Source organism: Phycodurus eques, chromosome 12 (genome assembly GCF_024500275.1).
Source record: "Phycodurus eques isolate BA_2022a chromosome 12, UOR_Pequ_1.1, whole genome shotgun sequence".
NCBI classification, from domain to species: domain Eukaryota; kingdom Metazoa; phylum Chordata; class Actinopteri; order Syngnathiformes; family Syngnathidae; genus Phycodurus; species Phycodurus eques.
In genome coordinates this window covers 4,887,164-4,904,850 of record NC_084536.1, presented here as the reverse complement: position 1 = coordinate 4,904,850, position 17,687 = coordinate 4,887,164, and the positions used below count along the sequence as shown (strand labels likewise).

Genomic DNA, 17,687 nt, shown 5'->3' with positions numbered 1-17,687 from the left:
GAACTGCACTTCGAGCCGTTTTGGGACTTGAATCCAAAATATCAAAACCTGCAAATATTACATTCAGCGACCAAGTGCGCGGGTGTTTCTATTGTTGTGGCCAAAGAGTGCAATATTTTAGAGTCTTTGGACATACATGTTTTGGATTTTTCAAACAAAATTTTTTTTTGCCTCCAAGTGGCGTGCATTCATTTTTAGCAACGTTCATGACTTTCTCTAGCAGCTACTACTTGGAAAAGTTTTGCTTTTGGGGGTCACATGAGCCTACACTTCTTAAGCAAGCAGTAGATAAGAGTGAGGTATCAGGATTTGAAAAATGTAGTAAACTATATGTGTCTCTCAGCATGACGCTTTACTTCTTTTCACCTGTCATCCACGGTGGCCGTGCTTTTAATACATACTCATTGCTAGCTATTTTTAATTCAAGGATGCTCCCGTCTGTCATGTTTCATCAAACATAAAAAAAACAAACCAAAAAAAAAACGTGTGTTTGCTGGCATAAAAATAAGTAAATCAGTATTCTGGAGCAGTAGATACAGGCATCTGCATGGCAAATGTCAAGGTGATGATGCAGGATGTCAACAAACAAATAAATAAATTTAAAAGAAAACAACAAAAATGTCAAAAGTGTAGGGAGGTCTAATAATAATGCTATTTATTGCTTGCGTGACAAACCCACAAAGTGAGATGAGTCATCGAGCCACGGACAAGCAGGATTTCTTGCCACGTCTCGCTGATGATGGAATGACACAGCCCCCTGGAACTCAAATATACGTATTTATATACTGCTACTTCATATACATATATACAACTTAATGTGAGACAAGAGCTCAACATGTTAGTTTTTATTTCAAGGTATTTACATCTTCACCTTTTGTTTGAACCCATACATTTTTCATTTGAACCAAGGTATTAGAACATGTGGCTGACAGGTGACGTGTCCTATTAAATTTATTATTCAAAACAAATAGTGCTGAAGGTCTATGCTCACTTTCAGACTGGCGTCTGCCTCACAGTTCTGAGGACCGGGGTTCAAATCCCGGCATCGCCTGTCTGGAGTTTGCATGTTCTCCCTGTGCCTGTGTGGGTTTTCTGTGGGCACTACGGTTTCCTCCCACATCCCAAAAACATGCAGGGTAGATTTATTGAAGACTCTAAATTGCCGGTAGGTGTGAATGTGAGTGCGGACGGTTGTTTGTTTCTATGTGCCCTGCGATTGGCTGGCAACCGGTTCAGGGTGTGCCCCGCCTCCTGCCTGATGATAGCTGGGATAGGCTCCAGCACTCCCGCGACCCTTGTGAGGATAAGCGGCTCAGAAAATGGATGAATAGATGGATAGTTACAAGTGTAACCAACATGAAAACTAGAGATCTCTATGGGTTAAAAACAAGCAACTTTCACGGCTATTTACTGTATGTGAAGCAGAGAGAGGATGGTCAATCAATCAGAGTGAATGCACAAACATAGCCAATATAGCGAGTAATATGTGATGGACGTCAAATGGGTAGACCAAGAGAAACAATAGCAGCTGATGACAGAAAGCACAGTTACTACATGAGAAGATGCAAATTACTCTTTAGCAAAACGAAAAGGAAGGCCAGGCGAGAATTGACCTAAAACTATAAATTTAAAAATTCCAATGACAAAGTTTGATGAACTGAAGAGACAAAGATATTTACAAACAAATGATGGAAACGCTGATGATTTTAAAAAATAAATGCTTCTGCTCATGATTCCTATCTTACAAGTTAATGTGTAAAATGAGGTTTTGTCATGGATTTGGCTTACATTGCTTTCTCTGGGATGGGTTCCCAAAGAGCAAATTAAAGTCAGAAGTTTATATGAGATTGTAATGAAACTGATAAGAGGAATCATCTATCCTGCAGCAAGATACTGACCCAAACAGACTGCCAAAACCACAAAGGGGAAAAGTGGATGATTTTCAACTAGCCAAGTCAATCCCCAGATTTAAACCTTGTAAAGCAAGCATTTTACCCACATAAAGGAGACTGAAGGGAGTGAGACTTAAAAACAAGCTCGGAAAAGCGTCACAAAAGAATAATGTGAAAGTTGGGTGTTTTTGATGGGTTTAGCACTAACTATTATGTAAAAGTCTTATTCTACAACCCCAATTCCAATGAAATTGGGACGTTAAACATAAATAAAACAGAATACAATGATTTGCAAATCATGTTCCGCCTATATTTAATTGAATACACTACAGAGACAAGATATTTAATGTTCAAAATGATAAACTTTATTAATTTTAGCAAATAATCATTAACTCAGAATTTTATAGCTGCAACACGTTCCAAAAAAGCTGGGACAGGGTCATGTTTAGCACTGTGTTACATCACCTTTTCTTTTAACAACATTCAATAAATGTTTGGGAACTGAGGACACTAATTGTTGAAGCTTTGTAGGTGAAATTCTTTCCCCTTCTTGCTTGATGTACAGCTTCAGCTGTTCAACAGTCCGGGGTCTCCGTTGTCGTATTTTATGCTTCATAATGCGCCACACATTTTCAATGGGAGACAGGTCTGGACTGCAGAAAGGCCAGTCTAGTACCTGCACTCTTTTACGACAAAGCCATGCTGTTGTAACACGTGGAGAATGTGGTTTGGCATTGTCTTGCTGAAATAAGCGGGGGTGTCCATGAAAAAGACTTGCTTGGATGGCAGCATATGTTTCTCCAAAACCTGTATGTACCTTTCAGCAATAATGGTGCGTTCACAGATGTGTAAGTTACCCATGCCATTGGCACTAACACAGCCCCATACCATCACAGATGCTGGCTTTTGAACTTTGCGTCCGTACCAGTCCGGATGGTTCTTTTCCTCTGTGGCCCGGAGGACACGACGTCCACAATTTCCAAAAACAATTTGAAATGTGGACTTGTCAGACTGCAGAACACCTTTCCACTTTGCATCAGTCCATCTTAGATGAGCTCGGGCCCAGAGAAGCCGGCCTGCGTTTCTGGGTGTTGTTGATAAATGGCATTTGCTTTGCATAGTAGTTTCAAGTTGCACTTACGGCTGAAGTGCCAAACTGTATTTACTGACATTGGTTTTCTGAAGTGTTCCTGAGCCCATGTGGTGATATCCTTTACACATTGGTGTCGGTTTTTGATGCAGTGCCGCCTGAGGGATCGAAGATCACGGGCATTCAATGTTGGTTTTCGGCCTCGCCGCTCACATGCAGTGATTTCTCCAGATTCTCTGAACCTTTTGATGATATTATGGACCGTAGATGATAAAATCCTAAATTCCTTGCAATTATACGTTGAGGAACATTGTCCTTAAACTGTTCGACTATTTTCTCACGCACTTGTTCACAAAGAGGTGAACCTCGCCCCATCTTTGCTTGTGAATGACTGAGCAATTCAGGGAAGCTCCTTTTATACCAAATCATGGGACCCACCTGTTCCCAATTAGCATGTTCACCTGTGGGATGTTCCAAACAGGTGTTTGATGAGCATTCCTCAACTTTCTCAGTCTTTTTTACCACCTGTCCCAGCTTTTTTGGCATGTGTTGCAGCCATAAAATTCTAAGTTAATGATTATTTGCTAAAAACAATAAAGTTGATCAGTTTGAACATTAAATATCTTGTCTTTGTAGTGTATTCAATTCATTCTAGGTTGAATATGATTTGCAAATCATTGTATTCTGTTTTTATTCATGTTTAACACAACGTCCCAACTTCATTGGAATTGGGGTTGTATTTATTCTATTGTTTAAGTCTGTCCCATTAACTTTACTCACCTATAAATGTTGTGTTTTGTTGAAAATAATGCTATTTTTCTATGTTATGCAGATATAAATAAATGGTCCTAAAAGCTGCAATGGTGATCTTATGTCTCCTATTCATCTTTTGATGTCAAACCCATCTGTCACGTCTAAAAAAGCAACAAAGCAAAGCAATTGGCCTAACTGTTCTTATACCTTTGTGAAAAGTGCTGGTGGTCTGAGCAGGCAGCGACAAAGGCGGTAATAACGGTAAAAGAAAGTTAACACTTACAGTCATGACAGGTCGCTCCCGAGTATCCTGTTCCAGAGCAGTCGCAGGAGAAGGTACTCCACGTCTGTGAGCAGAGGCCGCCATGCTCGCACTTGTTGGGAACACACCTGCAACACAACAAAACCACCACCAACAGATTGGCCATTTTTGGTAACCCTCTGCTCATGTGCACCAGTAAACTAAAACAATTCGGAATTTGAGCAAAGTTAAAATATACGACTCTACAGTCGCCAAAGGATTAATTCAAAACCTCAACAAGGCCCGTTTGGAGTAGAAAACGAATAAATGCAGGAAGTTACACACTACAGCACCTATGCCATTAGAGTTAAGACCGAGGGCTCCATCTTCCTGATGAGCACAAATCAGGCATACAGCTTCTCTGCGAGCGGGTGGGTTAGACCGGGTTGTCGTAATCTTGAAGATGTGCACAGCCAGTGTATTTAATAAAAGTGGCTGTCTGCGCTGGTGGATTTGAACACTGCCGACTTCATTTGCCGCCAATCAAAGTGGCTTATTCATTCATTTCCTTGAAGTGAGGCGCAATGACGGTCTCGCATGCAGAGGTGTCAAAAGTACAGTTTTTCAGGACTTAAGTAAAAGTACTGACACTTGTACTGCAAAAAAAACAATATAAATGTACTTACCGGTAAGTAAAAAAAGAAAAGTACAAAGTAATGTGATATTTTCCAGCCCAAAAATAGAATACACATAGGGAGACCTAGATTTGTTTCAAAAATCTTTTGCCCATAGAAATATTATGGGCGGCACGGTGGACGACTGGTTAGCACATCTGCCTACAGTTTTGGGGACCCAGGTTCAAATCTGGCCTTGCCTGTGTGGAGTTTGCATGTCTTTCCCGTGCCTGCGTGGGTTTCTCCGGGTACTCCAGTTTCCTCCCACATCCCCAAAACATGCATGGTAGGTTAATTGAAGACTCTAAATTGTCCGTAGTTGTGAACGTGAATGCGAATGGTTGTTTGTTTATATGTTCCCTGTGATTGGCTGGCGACCAGTTCAGGGTGTACCCCACCTCTCACCCAGAGTCAGCTGGGATAGGCTCCAGCACGGCTGCGACCCGAGTGAGGATTAGCGTTCCGGAAAATGGATGGATGGATGAAATATGTGAATGCTTAAACGTGACTTAATTTACTGCAAGGGAGCCACACTTCAACAAGGTAGCTTTCTAGAATGCTGAGTATTGACCGTCTGTGGCAGTGGCGTATGTGAGAAAAAAATGGCTGTCTGACAATGCCCGCCATTTGTAGCTACCTGTTATATAGGAATTAAGGTCTATTGAAAAAAAAAAAAAAACCCTCATGAAACCTTTTAGCCAATGTGGCTAAAAAGTATAAAAATCTCCTAGTTAAACTTGTGTGTAGTTTTATATATATATATAATTTAATCGTGGCAGCAGAAATCTCGATAACAATTACAATTTTATTAATTGTGCAGCCCTAATATATGTATATGATAATATTAATAATGCATTCAACAAATTGATTGCTACAGTGATTAAGAGGTTTCTATGCCTGCTATAGAAATAAGTCTCTCATCCACCACACACGTTCGAGGACTCGTGTGTCTGCCTGTCTTCATGTACGCAATTCAGATTCACCAATATCACGTTAGATCCCCACACCACAACTTAGACCGTGGTATTAGCAGGTCTAGGTTTAGACGGACTTTCTGACACCATATCACTCCACCAAGTGCACCTCCAAGTGCACACCCAGCGCCCAGCTTGGCACAGACAGGTCTGCCAGTGTGCAAGCGAGTCATGCGCTTGCACGAAAATGAAGATGCATCACTGAAAATAGACCCTTGAGTTACCAAAATGTCACATGGCGGCCAAAGAACACCCCTCCGCTGCGCCAACACCAGCCAGTTTGGCAGACTCGTCTGACAGAATAGGCAAACACGTGCAGTGAGCCTTGTCCTGGCATGATATCAAGATTAGCACCATTTGCGGTCTGGCGCACGTTTCGCGCTATACGACTATAGAGCCCTGAGTGTTGTTTATACATTTATTTTTAACAGTGGTAACGTCTTTTTACACTTGTGATAATTCATAATGTTGGAAAAAATTAGGGCGGCACGGTTGTTGACTGGTTAGCACAACTGCCTCATAGTTCTGAGGACCCGGGTTCAAATCCGGGCTCGCCTGTGTGGAGTTTGCATGTTCTTCCCGTGCCTGCGTGGGTTTTCTCCGGGTACTCCGGTGTCCTTCCACATCCCAAAAACATGCACAGTAGGTTAATTGAAGATTCCAAATTGTCCGAGAGTGTGAATGTGAGTGCCAATGGTTGCTTGTCAATGTGTGCCCTGCGATTGGCTGGCGACCAGTTCAGGGTGTATCGCGCCTTTTCACCCAAATATAGCTGGAATAGGCTCCAGCACGCCCGTGACCCTAGTTAGGATAAGTGATACGGAAAATGGATGGATGACTGACTCACTGCCGGATTATGCCTTAATCATTCAAGTTAAAACTGAGTGTGTAAACATTTTACAATTAACAGTTGCAAGTTAATTATTACATTTACTAAACAGATGCTAACGTAAAAAGATGAATGAATAACGACTCGCATTAACATGTCCTTTTACTGTCCATTACTCTCAATTACTGTATATCTCTGTTAGGGATCTTCAAAGGGTGAGTAGTTTTAGATTATTTTATTTGTATTTAGCTTTGTCACAGTGGTTAACTTGACACATATATAACCACTGTGAATGTTTCTGAATGTGAATGTGCCTTAAAACATTACATGTGCAGTTAACGGTAGTAGTAGTAGTAGTAGTAGTAGTAGTAGTTAATTGTAATACAGACACATACTAGAACAGATTATCATTATTGTTGCGTTTTATGCCTTATAAATACTTGCTTCATAATTCAATAGAATACAATGTCATATCCAGATTAAACAGTTGATCAAGTACAGTGCAGGTTAAAGTTCACACTTGACATATGGTAGAATGCAAAGTTCAGAGCATATCACATCATCCAAAGTAATTACAGTTCTGATCCATATGTTGTGCAATGACTGTTAAAATGTCAGCAATTCTTGTGAACACTCTTAGATCTACTCACATTAATAAGGTAGATCACAAAAACATGTTTCTTGAAAAGTTCTTGACAATGAATCATAATTAAAAAAAAAATCTGTTTTGTTTTTTTTCAACATATCCATTTTGATGATGCAATGGTTTTCCCACTTGACTTTCGTGACAGTGACCTCAGTGGCCTCAGTGACAGTATGAATATGAGTTTCATTGGTTCTCTGCCTCCACTGTACTGTATATGTGCCCAGTCCAGGGTTTAGTCTTCCTTTCACCTATAGCCAGCTGGGATAAATTCCAGCTACGTGCAACCCTGAACAGGATAAATTATAGAAAATGGATGGCTAGATATTTTGAGGATGCAGTGGATCACTCGTTCATTCATACAGTGTCTAATAAGTTAACATGGGCTCGGCAACTTTGGTGTCAGAAACTGAAGGTTGCTTTGACCTCTCATTTTATGCTGCATAAAGCCAGTAAGGGAGATATAGTCACATGCTATTTGGGGATGCCTATGATATGCTGTGATGATTCAAACATAATGCAAATTAGAACTAGCAACATTCCAACAGCTTCTTCCCTCTTGCAATCAACCTCTTAAACAGCTAACTTACAATTCCATTGCAACATCCCGCCAATTTATTTTGTCTGAGTTTGTTGTCACATTTCAGTCGGGCCAATTATATACTACTCGTGTACTCACTGTAGTAGTCTCGCCACGCTCCACTATGTGCATATCTGTTGTTGATCAATACTGGCCACTCATGCCAGAGTAGCATCTGCACCACTTGCACACTGACTGAGGAGTATCTGCAACATTTGCACAATCAACATTGTCCCAGATTATCAATTAATTAATTCATGTGGCACAACTACTCGTCACTTTAAACCGCATACACTCCTTGAAGTCTCGGCGCCCTTTGCACAATGGTCATTGCACCGGACTATTGCGAGATTAGCAATTCGAACTGCTCTAAGTACTAGAGGACTCTGCATCTTTTTGCACAATTGTCAAAAAAAAATAAAAAATAAAATAAAAATAATTTTAAAAATTGTACCGGCATTACCAGATAACTAGCAACCCTTTATTGCTCAGTGACTGTTTTTCTCAATGTCTTTATGTCTCAAAAGTGTTCTCTGTCAATTGACTGTCTGTTGTCGTACTAGAGCGGCTCCAACTACTGGAGACAAATTCCTTGTGTGTTTTTTGGACATACTTGGAAAATAAAGATGATTCTGCTTCTTAAACTCTTTGTAAATTACCTAATTTCCTCAAATTTGGGCCTTATCTTTAAATGCCATGTCTCACACGTCAGTATTTTCTATTTACGTTTTGTAAATCTGGACAAAATCACACAATACCCATCTTTGTAAATAGCTATCAATAAAAATTTAATGTTTTATATGTTCCCATACAATCCAGAATATGCCTTTTAGCCACTACATTCAACTTTTGCCTTTTAGCCACTACATTCAACTTTTGGCTGAACTATAACTAGTCCAAATAAACAAACTAACGGATAATGTTAAACTGGCTTCCATCTTAAATTATCATTCAACAAAAACAATTTATAGTTTTAAACATTTTATGTAACTGAGGAAATCTCCCCCCAAAACACTGCTAATGTTCCTACTGGAAATGAAAGGTGAGCCCGTGAAAGCAGTTTATCGGGTTGATGTTTTCCAAATTGAAATGTTACAATCTATCTTAGTGGTTCTATACTCACTAAAGGGCATGATGTAAAATACATATCGATCTTTCTGTTATCTGGTCGCTATCTTCCTAAAGGTCAGTATATGATCTGTTAACATGTTAGCATTCAATCGATCTCCACAGGTTTCAGCACATCAGCACCTATGAGAAAATGATAAACCAGACTAAAAATAAATCTATTCCAATATGTCATTGGTTCATTTAGAAATTCATTAGGAATTCTTGTAGTTGTTATTGAAATAATAAGACTTATTTATTACTGTTCGGCTCAGTGGAACAGTGGACGACTGCCTCACAGTTCTGAGGACACAGGTTCAAATCCAGCCTCGCCTGTGGAGTTTGCACGTTCTCCCTCTGCCTGCATGGGCTTTCTCCTGGTACTCCAGTTTCCCCCCATTTGGTACCTTGATAATCCCTCATCTCATCTGGTCTTGAAAGCTAAGCAGGGTTGGTCCTGGTTAGTACTTTGATGGGAGACCACGTAGGAATACCAGGTCCTGGGGTTGGGCAGTAGGCCAATCACCTGCGCCCGTAAAAACCTACCGATTACAGAAACCGCAGTTGCGGCCTATGTGTGCCTCATGGCACTGAGAGCTCTAACTAACTAATTAACTCCAGTTTCCTCCCACATCCCCAAAAACATGCATGGTAGGTTATGTACTCTAAATTGCCCGTAGGTGTGAATGTGAATGTGCATGGTTGTCTTTTTCATATGTACCCTGCGATTGGCTGGCGACCAGTTCAGGGTGTACCCCGCCTCTTGCCCGAAGATAGCTGGGACAGGCTCCAGAACGCCCGCAACCCTAGTGAGGAGAAGCGGTATGGAAAATGAATGAATGAATGTTCAGTTCATTTGTTCTCCTGAGCATGAACTTCATTCTTTGTTTACTTGTGCTGGCCCTGACACCAAGTCCACGGGATCCCTGCTGACTATAATTTTTTATTCTCTGCTTTGGATCTCAGCCAGCAAAAGCACAATAATTCACACGATGTCCTTGTCCAGTTCTGGTAAAAGGCTGAGGCTTGTTAAAAGAATTCCTCTCACCTTGACACCACACTAGCCACTTATTCGATTTTAGCAAAAATACTTAGTCATGCATCTTCTTGATTGACACCATCTTTCGTTTTTAAAGCAGGCATCTGTAATTTCAAACAGTTTCACCCGCTTTCCGCTGAGTGAGGCGTCAGATACAGTACGACACAGCTATCCAATTGCAGCTTAATTAGAAGCTATTTCTGTCGTTGTCTTGGGAGACAGATGGATCGAGTCTGCTGTTCCCTGCAATACCCAGCATGCATTGTTGATCACAATGAAGGCAACAAACATCTGTTTAGTGTACTTAGTGAGTAAAACATAACCAAAAAAATGACTTCACTCTCTCACCGTCTGACTGTTTCAATAATTAAAAAAAAAAAAAAAAATCTAATAGGCAACACAAATGATTAATAACTTATGTGCAACAAAGGAAATAAAATTTTAACATGGCGTTTTAACATGGATCGACATAATTACGCTGAATATTGTTTTTCTGGTCCCGTTATGTTTGCTGGGATGCTCGTTGTTGTTTGACAGAATTGCAATCACACCCTTACAGGTCTCACTGTCATTGTCCATATGAGCATTAAAGTCCCCCAACACAAGTCACCAGCAGAAGTTTTCCTGCACCACCTCCAAGGATTCCAAAAAGCATGGGTACACTGAGCTACTATTTGTTGCATAGGCACAAACAACAGTCAGTACCTGAAAGCAGAGGGAGGCCACCCTCTTGTCCACTGCGATCAGCCCCAACCTACAGGCACTGGGGGCAATAAGTATGCCTACACCTGCTCGATGCCTCTTATTGGAGGCAACTCCAGTGTGAAATGGAGTTTAACCCTTCTCAAGAGGGCTGCTACCAGAGCCCAAACTGTGTGTCGAGTCAGGCCCTATTAGGTCAAGTTGGAAGTTCTCAACCTCATATACTAGCTCGGGCTTCCCTGCTAAAGAGGTGACATTCCACGTCCCTAAAGCCAGCTTCTGAACCGGGGATCAGCCGCCACCCAGCGCTACATGGGTCTGACCTCATTGGCCCCTCCCACAGGCTGGGCGTCAATGGGAAGAGCGACCCACATTACCTCTTTGAGCTGTGCCCGGCCGGGCCCCATGGGTGCAGGACTCGCCACTATGCGCTCACAATTGAGCCCCAACTCCAGGTCTGGGTCCAGGGGGGACCCTGGTAACCTGTTTCTGGGCGATGGAAAACGTCTTCAATTGTTTTTGTTCATCACAGAAGTTTTCTGTGTTGTGCTTTGTCTGGGCCCTTACCTGGGACCTGTTTGGCCCGGGTGATTCAGCTCCTAGGATCACTATGACAAATATTGCCCGTGTGGAGTTTGCATGTTCTCCCCGTGCCTGCGTGGGTTTTCTCTGGGCACTTCGGTTTCCTCCCACATCCCCCCCCAAAAAAACATGCATTAATTGGAGACTCTAAATTGCCCGTTGGCATGACTGTGAGTGCGAATGGTTGTTTGTTTCTATGTGCCCTGCCATTGGCTGGCAACCAGTTCAGGGAGTACCTCGCCTCCTGCCCGATGACAGCTGGGATAGGCTCCAGCACGCCCGTGACCCTAGTGAGGAGTAGCGGCTCAGAAAATGGATGGAAAAAAATGGATAGTTTTTGTGTGTCAAACGTGTTCTACTTTGAAAAATGACCGGATTTTCTCCGCTGCAACAGCTGCGTGTTGACACGTCAAGACTTCACAGAACGCTGTAGCAGTTCCGTTTCCGCTCCCAGCCGACTCGCTCATGGCGGCCAAGCTCAAAGAACCTATCATTTCATAAACTGATTCAGTTCATTACGGTCACTGAAAAGATTCATTATTTTGAACGAAACGCTCGCGAACGAAACAACACTAAACTGCACGTCGGTTACGTGATACGTTACTAAAAATAAGTCCGCAAACTAGCAAAAATGAGTAAAAAACAAACGTCTTTGGTGAGCTTCTTTTCAAAAGAAAAAAGGCCACCTGAGGAGCCAGAAGAAGCGCCTACCACCTCAAAGAAAAAGAAAGCTTCTTTTATCCATTATGATGAGTTGTATTTGTCATGCATTTAACATTCGTTTTTAAGCCGGTCATGTTAATTTCTTTTTGCTGTGTATATATATATGCCACACTTTGACAGCCGGTCCATGAAAAAAAAATGCTTACTCTAAACCAGTCCGTGTTGCAAAAAAGGTTGCGGAACACTGTTCTAAATGACAATATTTTTATTTGGAATTTGGGTGCCATGTTTTCAGTACTTTATAGAAAAAAACAAAAATGCTCATTTTTCACCCACATATACCAACAAACTCAAAAACTGATTTTGCAGTAGTCTCCTAATCTTTTCCAAAGTTGCATATTACGTTATAGCTGGGTAGAACTGCACTGCATCCTGCTGACAGTTGTTTCTAATGTTTTGAACCCCTCATGTAGCTGAATAAGGTCACCTAAATATTAGGAACACCTGCAGTGCAGTCAGGCACCACAGGTGGCCTCAACTGTAGCTAAAAATAAGACTTAATGGAGGAATACACAATAGTTATTTATGTTAAGTGCTGCTTTTGGCCCTCGCATTCTTAGCGCATAATGGGCCATAAACATTGCAAAAGCGTCCGTGTCCGCTTGCCGTGATTAAATCTGATTATTTCCTCACTTTTCAATCGTTAGACAGCACACATTTATTGTTATTGAGTACCTCCTTTTAGGATAAAATATACTGTGCATCTCCCACCTACAGTGGTGTTCAGAGTAACTGCTGTGTGTTAAAAAAAAAAAAAGTGAGTAAAGCTCCAAATCCTTTTTTATTTCCATACAGGCACATCATTTGGAACACTGCACATTCTATTCCAAATCAACATCCATCCATCCATTTTCTGTACCGCTTATCCTCACTAGGGTCGCGGGCGAGCTGGAGCCTATCCCAGCTATTTTCCGGCGAGAGGCAGGGTACACCCTGAACTGGTCGCCAGCCAATCGCAGGACACAAATACAACATCCAAATATTTACTTGAGTAAGACTAAGAAAGTATTCAATGAAAAAACTACTCAAGTAAAGAGTAACTTGTGAGTAACTTCTGATTATTTTTAAAAAAAAAATCAGAGCATGAACATCAAATTTAAAAAAAATAAAAAAATAATATATGGGAGTCGACACACACCTGCCACCATTTCAAATTTTAACTGCCAAAAAACCAACAACACATACGTTGGGCCCTACAGAAATGTTTTTTCAGGCGAGAGGCAGTGTACACCCTGAACTAGTCGCCAGCCAATCGCAGGGCACATATAAACAAACAACCATTCACACTCACATTCACGCCTGTGGGCAATTTAGAGTCTTCAATCAACCTACCATACATGTTTTTGGGATGTGAGAGGAAACTGGAGTACCCGGAGAAAACCCACGCAGGGATGGGGTGAACATGGAAACTCTACACAGGCGGGGCTGGGATTTGAACCCTGGTCCTCAGAACTGTGAGGCAGAAAATTATATCAAAATGTATGAAATTTCTTTCCAGATAAAAGGTTGCCATATTTTATTACATTGGCATGCTTTTTTTTTTTTTTTTTTTTTTAGGATTTAGTGTCTAACCTGAAAAATGTTTAAATGCTTGATTAATCCATCCATTCATTCGCAACACTTCTTATCCTGTTCAGGGTCACGGGGTGCTGGAGCCTATCCCAGCTGACTTTAGGCGAAAGGAGGACTACACGCTGAACTGGTCGCCAGTCAGTCGCAGGGCACATAGACACATACAACCATTCACACTCACATTCACACCGTCACTGAGTGGGAACTGAACCCATGCTGCCTGCACCAAAGTCAGGTGAGTGTACCACTACAACATCAGTGACTATACTTGATTAATGTTTATTTAACTTTTTTTTCAAAACTTGTTTTGTTCTGTTACTTTTTCACGTTCGAAATAAAGAATTTGTTAATTCATTGAATCAATCAATCAATCAATCATTGCTGCATTCCTGTGAATCACGTAACTAAAATTTTTAGTTTCTGCTTCTGTAAACTGTAAACTGGTCGACCAACTTCTGGCATTTGTAAACTGCTTTTCGTTCCATAATTCTGCTTCCTTTTTGGGTTTCAGAAACAGCATTTTTGATGTCACCTCACTCGTTCTATATTGGATTTTGGGTATTGGGCTGTTCACTCAATACGGTTAATCTTGTTGGCATCATTTGGTATTGATCTGTGACCTAGTACCGTAAGTACATGGCCGTATCCCTGATAATAGCAATACTTTTCAATAATTAAGATGGATGCATTACAAAATGGTGAATTTGTACTGCTGTCTTGTTGAAAGACCCATTTCAGGGCGCATTTCCTCTTTAGCGTAAGGCAACATGACCTTGTCAAGTATGCTGATGTATATATACTTAATTGAAGACTCTAAATTGCCCTTCGGTGTGAATGTGAGTGCCAATGGTTGTTTGTTTATATGCACCATCCAATTGGCTGGCTGACCAGTTCAGGGTGGAACCCGCTTCTCGCCCAGAGTCATCTGGAATAGGCTCCAGCAAGCCTGCAACCCTAGTGAGGATAAGCGGTATGGAAAATGAATGAATGACTGAAACAAAATATTAGTTGATTGATTCACAGGAAAACCAAATCTTTCAAGCTTTATTCAGTTTCTACAGTAGTGAAGAAAATGCAAGGACTGCTAGTTTTTTAATAGCTTGACATTTATTTTACTTTATGTTGTGTAAAAGAATAACACATTTATTTCTGTTATTCTCAATGCATTTGTATGTAAGGAAATAAATAAAACAAATATTATAATATAATAATATATATAATATATATATTGATTAACAAAGGATATCGTATCAGTTGCAGAAATATTAGCATTACATTACATTAGCAGCCAGGCTTGATTAATGCTACGTGTTTTTTAAAGATTTATTAAAAAAGAAAAATTGAAATATTACACAGCCATAAGTATTCAGAACCTTTGCTGTGACACTCATATATTTAACTCGGGTGCTGTCCATTTCTTCTGATCATCCTTGAGATGGTTCTACACCTTCATTGGAGTCCAGCTGTGTTTGATTATACTGATTGGACTTGATTAGGAAAGCCACACCCCTGTCTATATAAGACCTTACAGCACACAGTGCATGCCAGAGCAAATGAGAATCAAAAGGTCAAAGGAACTGCCTGAAGAGCTCAGAGAAAGAATTGTGGTAAGGCACAGATCTGGCCAAGGTTACAAAAACAATTCTGCTGCACTTAAGGTTCTTAAGAGCACAGTGGCCTCCGTAATCCTGAAATGGAAGACGTTTGGGTCAACCAGAACCTTTCCTAGAGCTTCCCGTCCGGCCAAACTGAGGAATTGGGGGAGAAGAGCCTTGGTGAGAGAGGTAAAGAAGAAGCCAAAGATCACTGTGGCTGTGCTCCAGGGATGCTGTCGGGAGATGGGAGAAAGTTCCAGAAAGTCAACCATCACTGCAGCCCTCCACCAGTGGCAGAGTGGCCCGACGGAAGCCTCTCCTCAGTGCAAGACACATGAAAGCCCACATGGAGTTTGCTAAAAAACACCTGAAGGACTCCAAGATGGTGAGGAATAAGATTATCTGGTCTGATGAGACCAAGATAGAAATTGTTGGCCTTAATTCTAAGTGGCATGTGTGGAGAAAACCAGGCACTGCTCATCACCTGTCCAATACAGTCCAAACAGTGAAGCATGGTGGTGGCAGCATCATGCTGTGGGTGTGTTCTTCAGCTGCAGGGACAGGGAGACTGGTTGCAATCGAAGAAAAGATGAATGCGGCCAAGTACAGGGATATCCTGGACAAGAACCTTCTCCAGAGTGCTCAGAACCTCAGACTGGGCCGAAGGTTCACTTTCAAAAATGACAATGACCCTAAGCACACAGCTAAAATACCGAAGGCGTGGCTTCAGAACAATTCAGTGACTGTTTTTGAATGGCCCAGCCAGGGCCCTGACTTAAACCCAATTGAGCATCTCTGGAAAGACCTGAAAATGGCTGCCCATCAATGTTCACCATCCAACCTGACAGAACTGGAGAGGATCTGTGAGGAGGAATGGCAGATGAAATCCCCAAATCCAGGTGTGAAAAACTTGTTGGATCATTCCCAAAAAGACTCATGGCTGTATTAGCTCAAAAGGGTGCTTCTACTAAATACTGAGCAAAGGGTCTGAATACTTATGGCTGTATGATATTTCAGTTTTTCATTTTTAATAAATCTGCAAAAATTTCAACAATTCTGGTTTTTATTCTGTCAATATGGGTTGCTGTGTGTACATTAATCTGGAAACAAAATAATTTTAATGATTTGAGCAAATGGCTGCAATATAACAAAGAGTAAAACATTTAAGGGGGTCTGAATATTTTCCGTACCCACTGTAAAACATTATAAATTACAATTGTTGTATGCAACTGTAATATTCTCATATGTATATATTTTTAAATAGCTTTAGCCATTTTCAAGCACGCTGCCATTACTCTGAACCCAACTGAATATAAAGCAATACATTTCTCATTTTTAATGGGCTCATTATTTTGAAACCTTGTATTCAAATGTCTCAGTAAATCAAAGGTATTGCTGACAGAAAAAAGGGATTTAAAAAAGTATGCGTATATTTAGTATCTGTTGGTAGTCACCGTGTCCAAAGGCAAGAAACTGGAAAGGAGCGACATTCCCCAGGGAGTTAACGAGGAGAAAAAACAGCAGCTACCAATACTCGCAGTCACATCCGGACCTTCACGAAGGTGGTCGGCCCGTCGCACCTGTTTCAGCAGCCCTGCAGCTGAGTTATCTAATGAGGGATGGCGCACTGCACGCCGGGCAGCAAGTAGCAAGCTCGTTAGCATAGACCTCTGCCAGGGAAGACTGTCACCCGCTTTTGTTGCCACTTAATTGGATGTTCCTGTCACTGCGCTTGCCGCCGCCATCGGGGAGTGTCTCACCAGTAGACTTCCAAACAGCACTCGGCACACTTTTGCTGCCATCTTGGATCATGTGTTTTCCATTTGTTAAAATCCAGTTATTTTCACACCATGGGCATTTTTTATTCACTGGTGGGGAGAGATAAGGACCAGCAAGACCTTCTCTGCTCGTATAAACTTTATGAGAAGCACTGACCTACATTTACAAGCTAAATTGTATTTCATTACTGCCGGGTGGAAAAATGTCCAAATTTGGTCAATTTCTTATTTTTTCACTAACTGATCCTTTTGGAGGTGGCATGGTGAATGACTGGTCGGAACAGCCGGCTCACAGTTCTGAGGTCTGGGATTCAAATCTGGCCTTCCTGTATGGAGTTTTCATGTTCCCTCTGTGCCTGCGTGGGTTTTCTCCAGGTGCTCCAGTTTCCTCTCTCATTCCACCATGCATGCTTGGTTAATCGAAGACTCTAAATTGTCCTTGGGTGTGAATGTGACTGTGAATGCTTGTTTGTCTATATGTGCCGTGTGATTGGCTGGCAACCATTTCAGGGTGTGCCCTGCCTCTCGCCCGAAGTCAGCTGGGATAGGCCACAGCAAATTTGGGACCCTAGTGAGGATAAGCGATGTTGAAAATGGATGGATGGATGGTCCTATTATTCAGTCCCCTCGTGATCTGTTATTTATTATTAGTATTTTTTTTTTTACAAATTAATAACCAATCTAAAGTGTTCAGAATAGTTTGAAAGCAAATCTCTTAACTCTATTGGTTACACGAGTCGGGTGTGGTGAAGGACCAAAGTGCAAAACACTGAAACACCGGAAAAGTTGGAAAAGATATTATTAATCAAATTCAGATCAACTGTGACAGGTCAATTCAAAGCAATTCACTACACAGTTGAGAGGGTTGGGCTTTGAAGAATTTGTCTTGGGCAATATGATGCAATGTTCCCTA

General features: G+C 41.3%; 1 protein-coding gene across 1 annotated transcript in view; it reads right to left on the bottom strand.

Annotated features, from left to right (window-relative positions):
- LOC133410850 (contactin-associated protein-like 5) overlaps nucleotides 1-17,687 on the bottom strand; it is a 152,712-nt gene that overhangs the window by 48,764 nt on the left and 86,261 nt on the right. Inside the window, exon 11 of the mRNA XM_061692422.1 lies at nucleotides 4,019-4,125. Within this exon, the coding sequence (XP_061548406.1) occupies nucleotides 4,019-4,125 (107 nt within the window). The remainder of the gene's footprint in view (nucleotides 1-4,018; nucleotides 4,126-17,687) is intronic.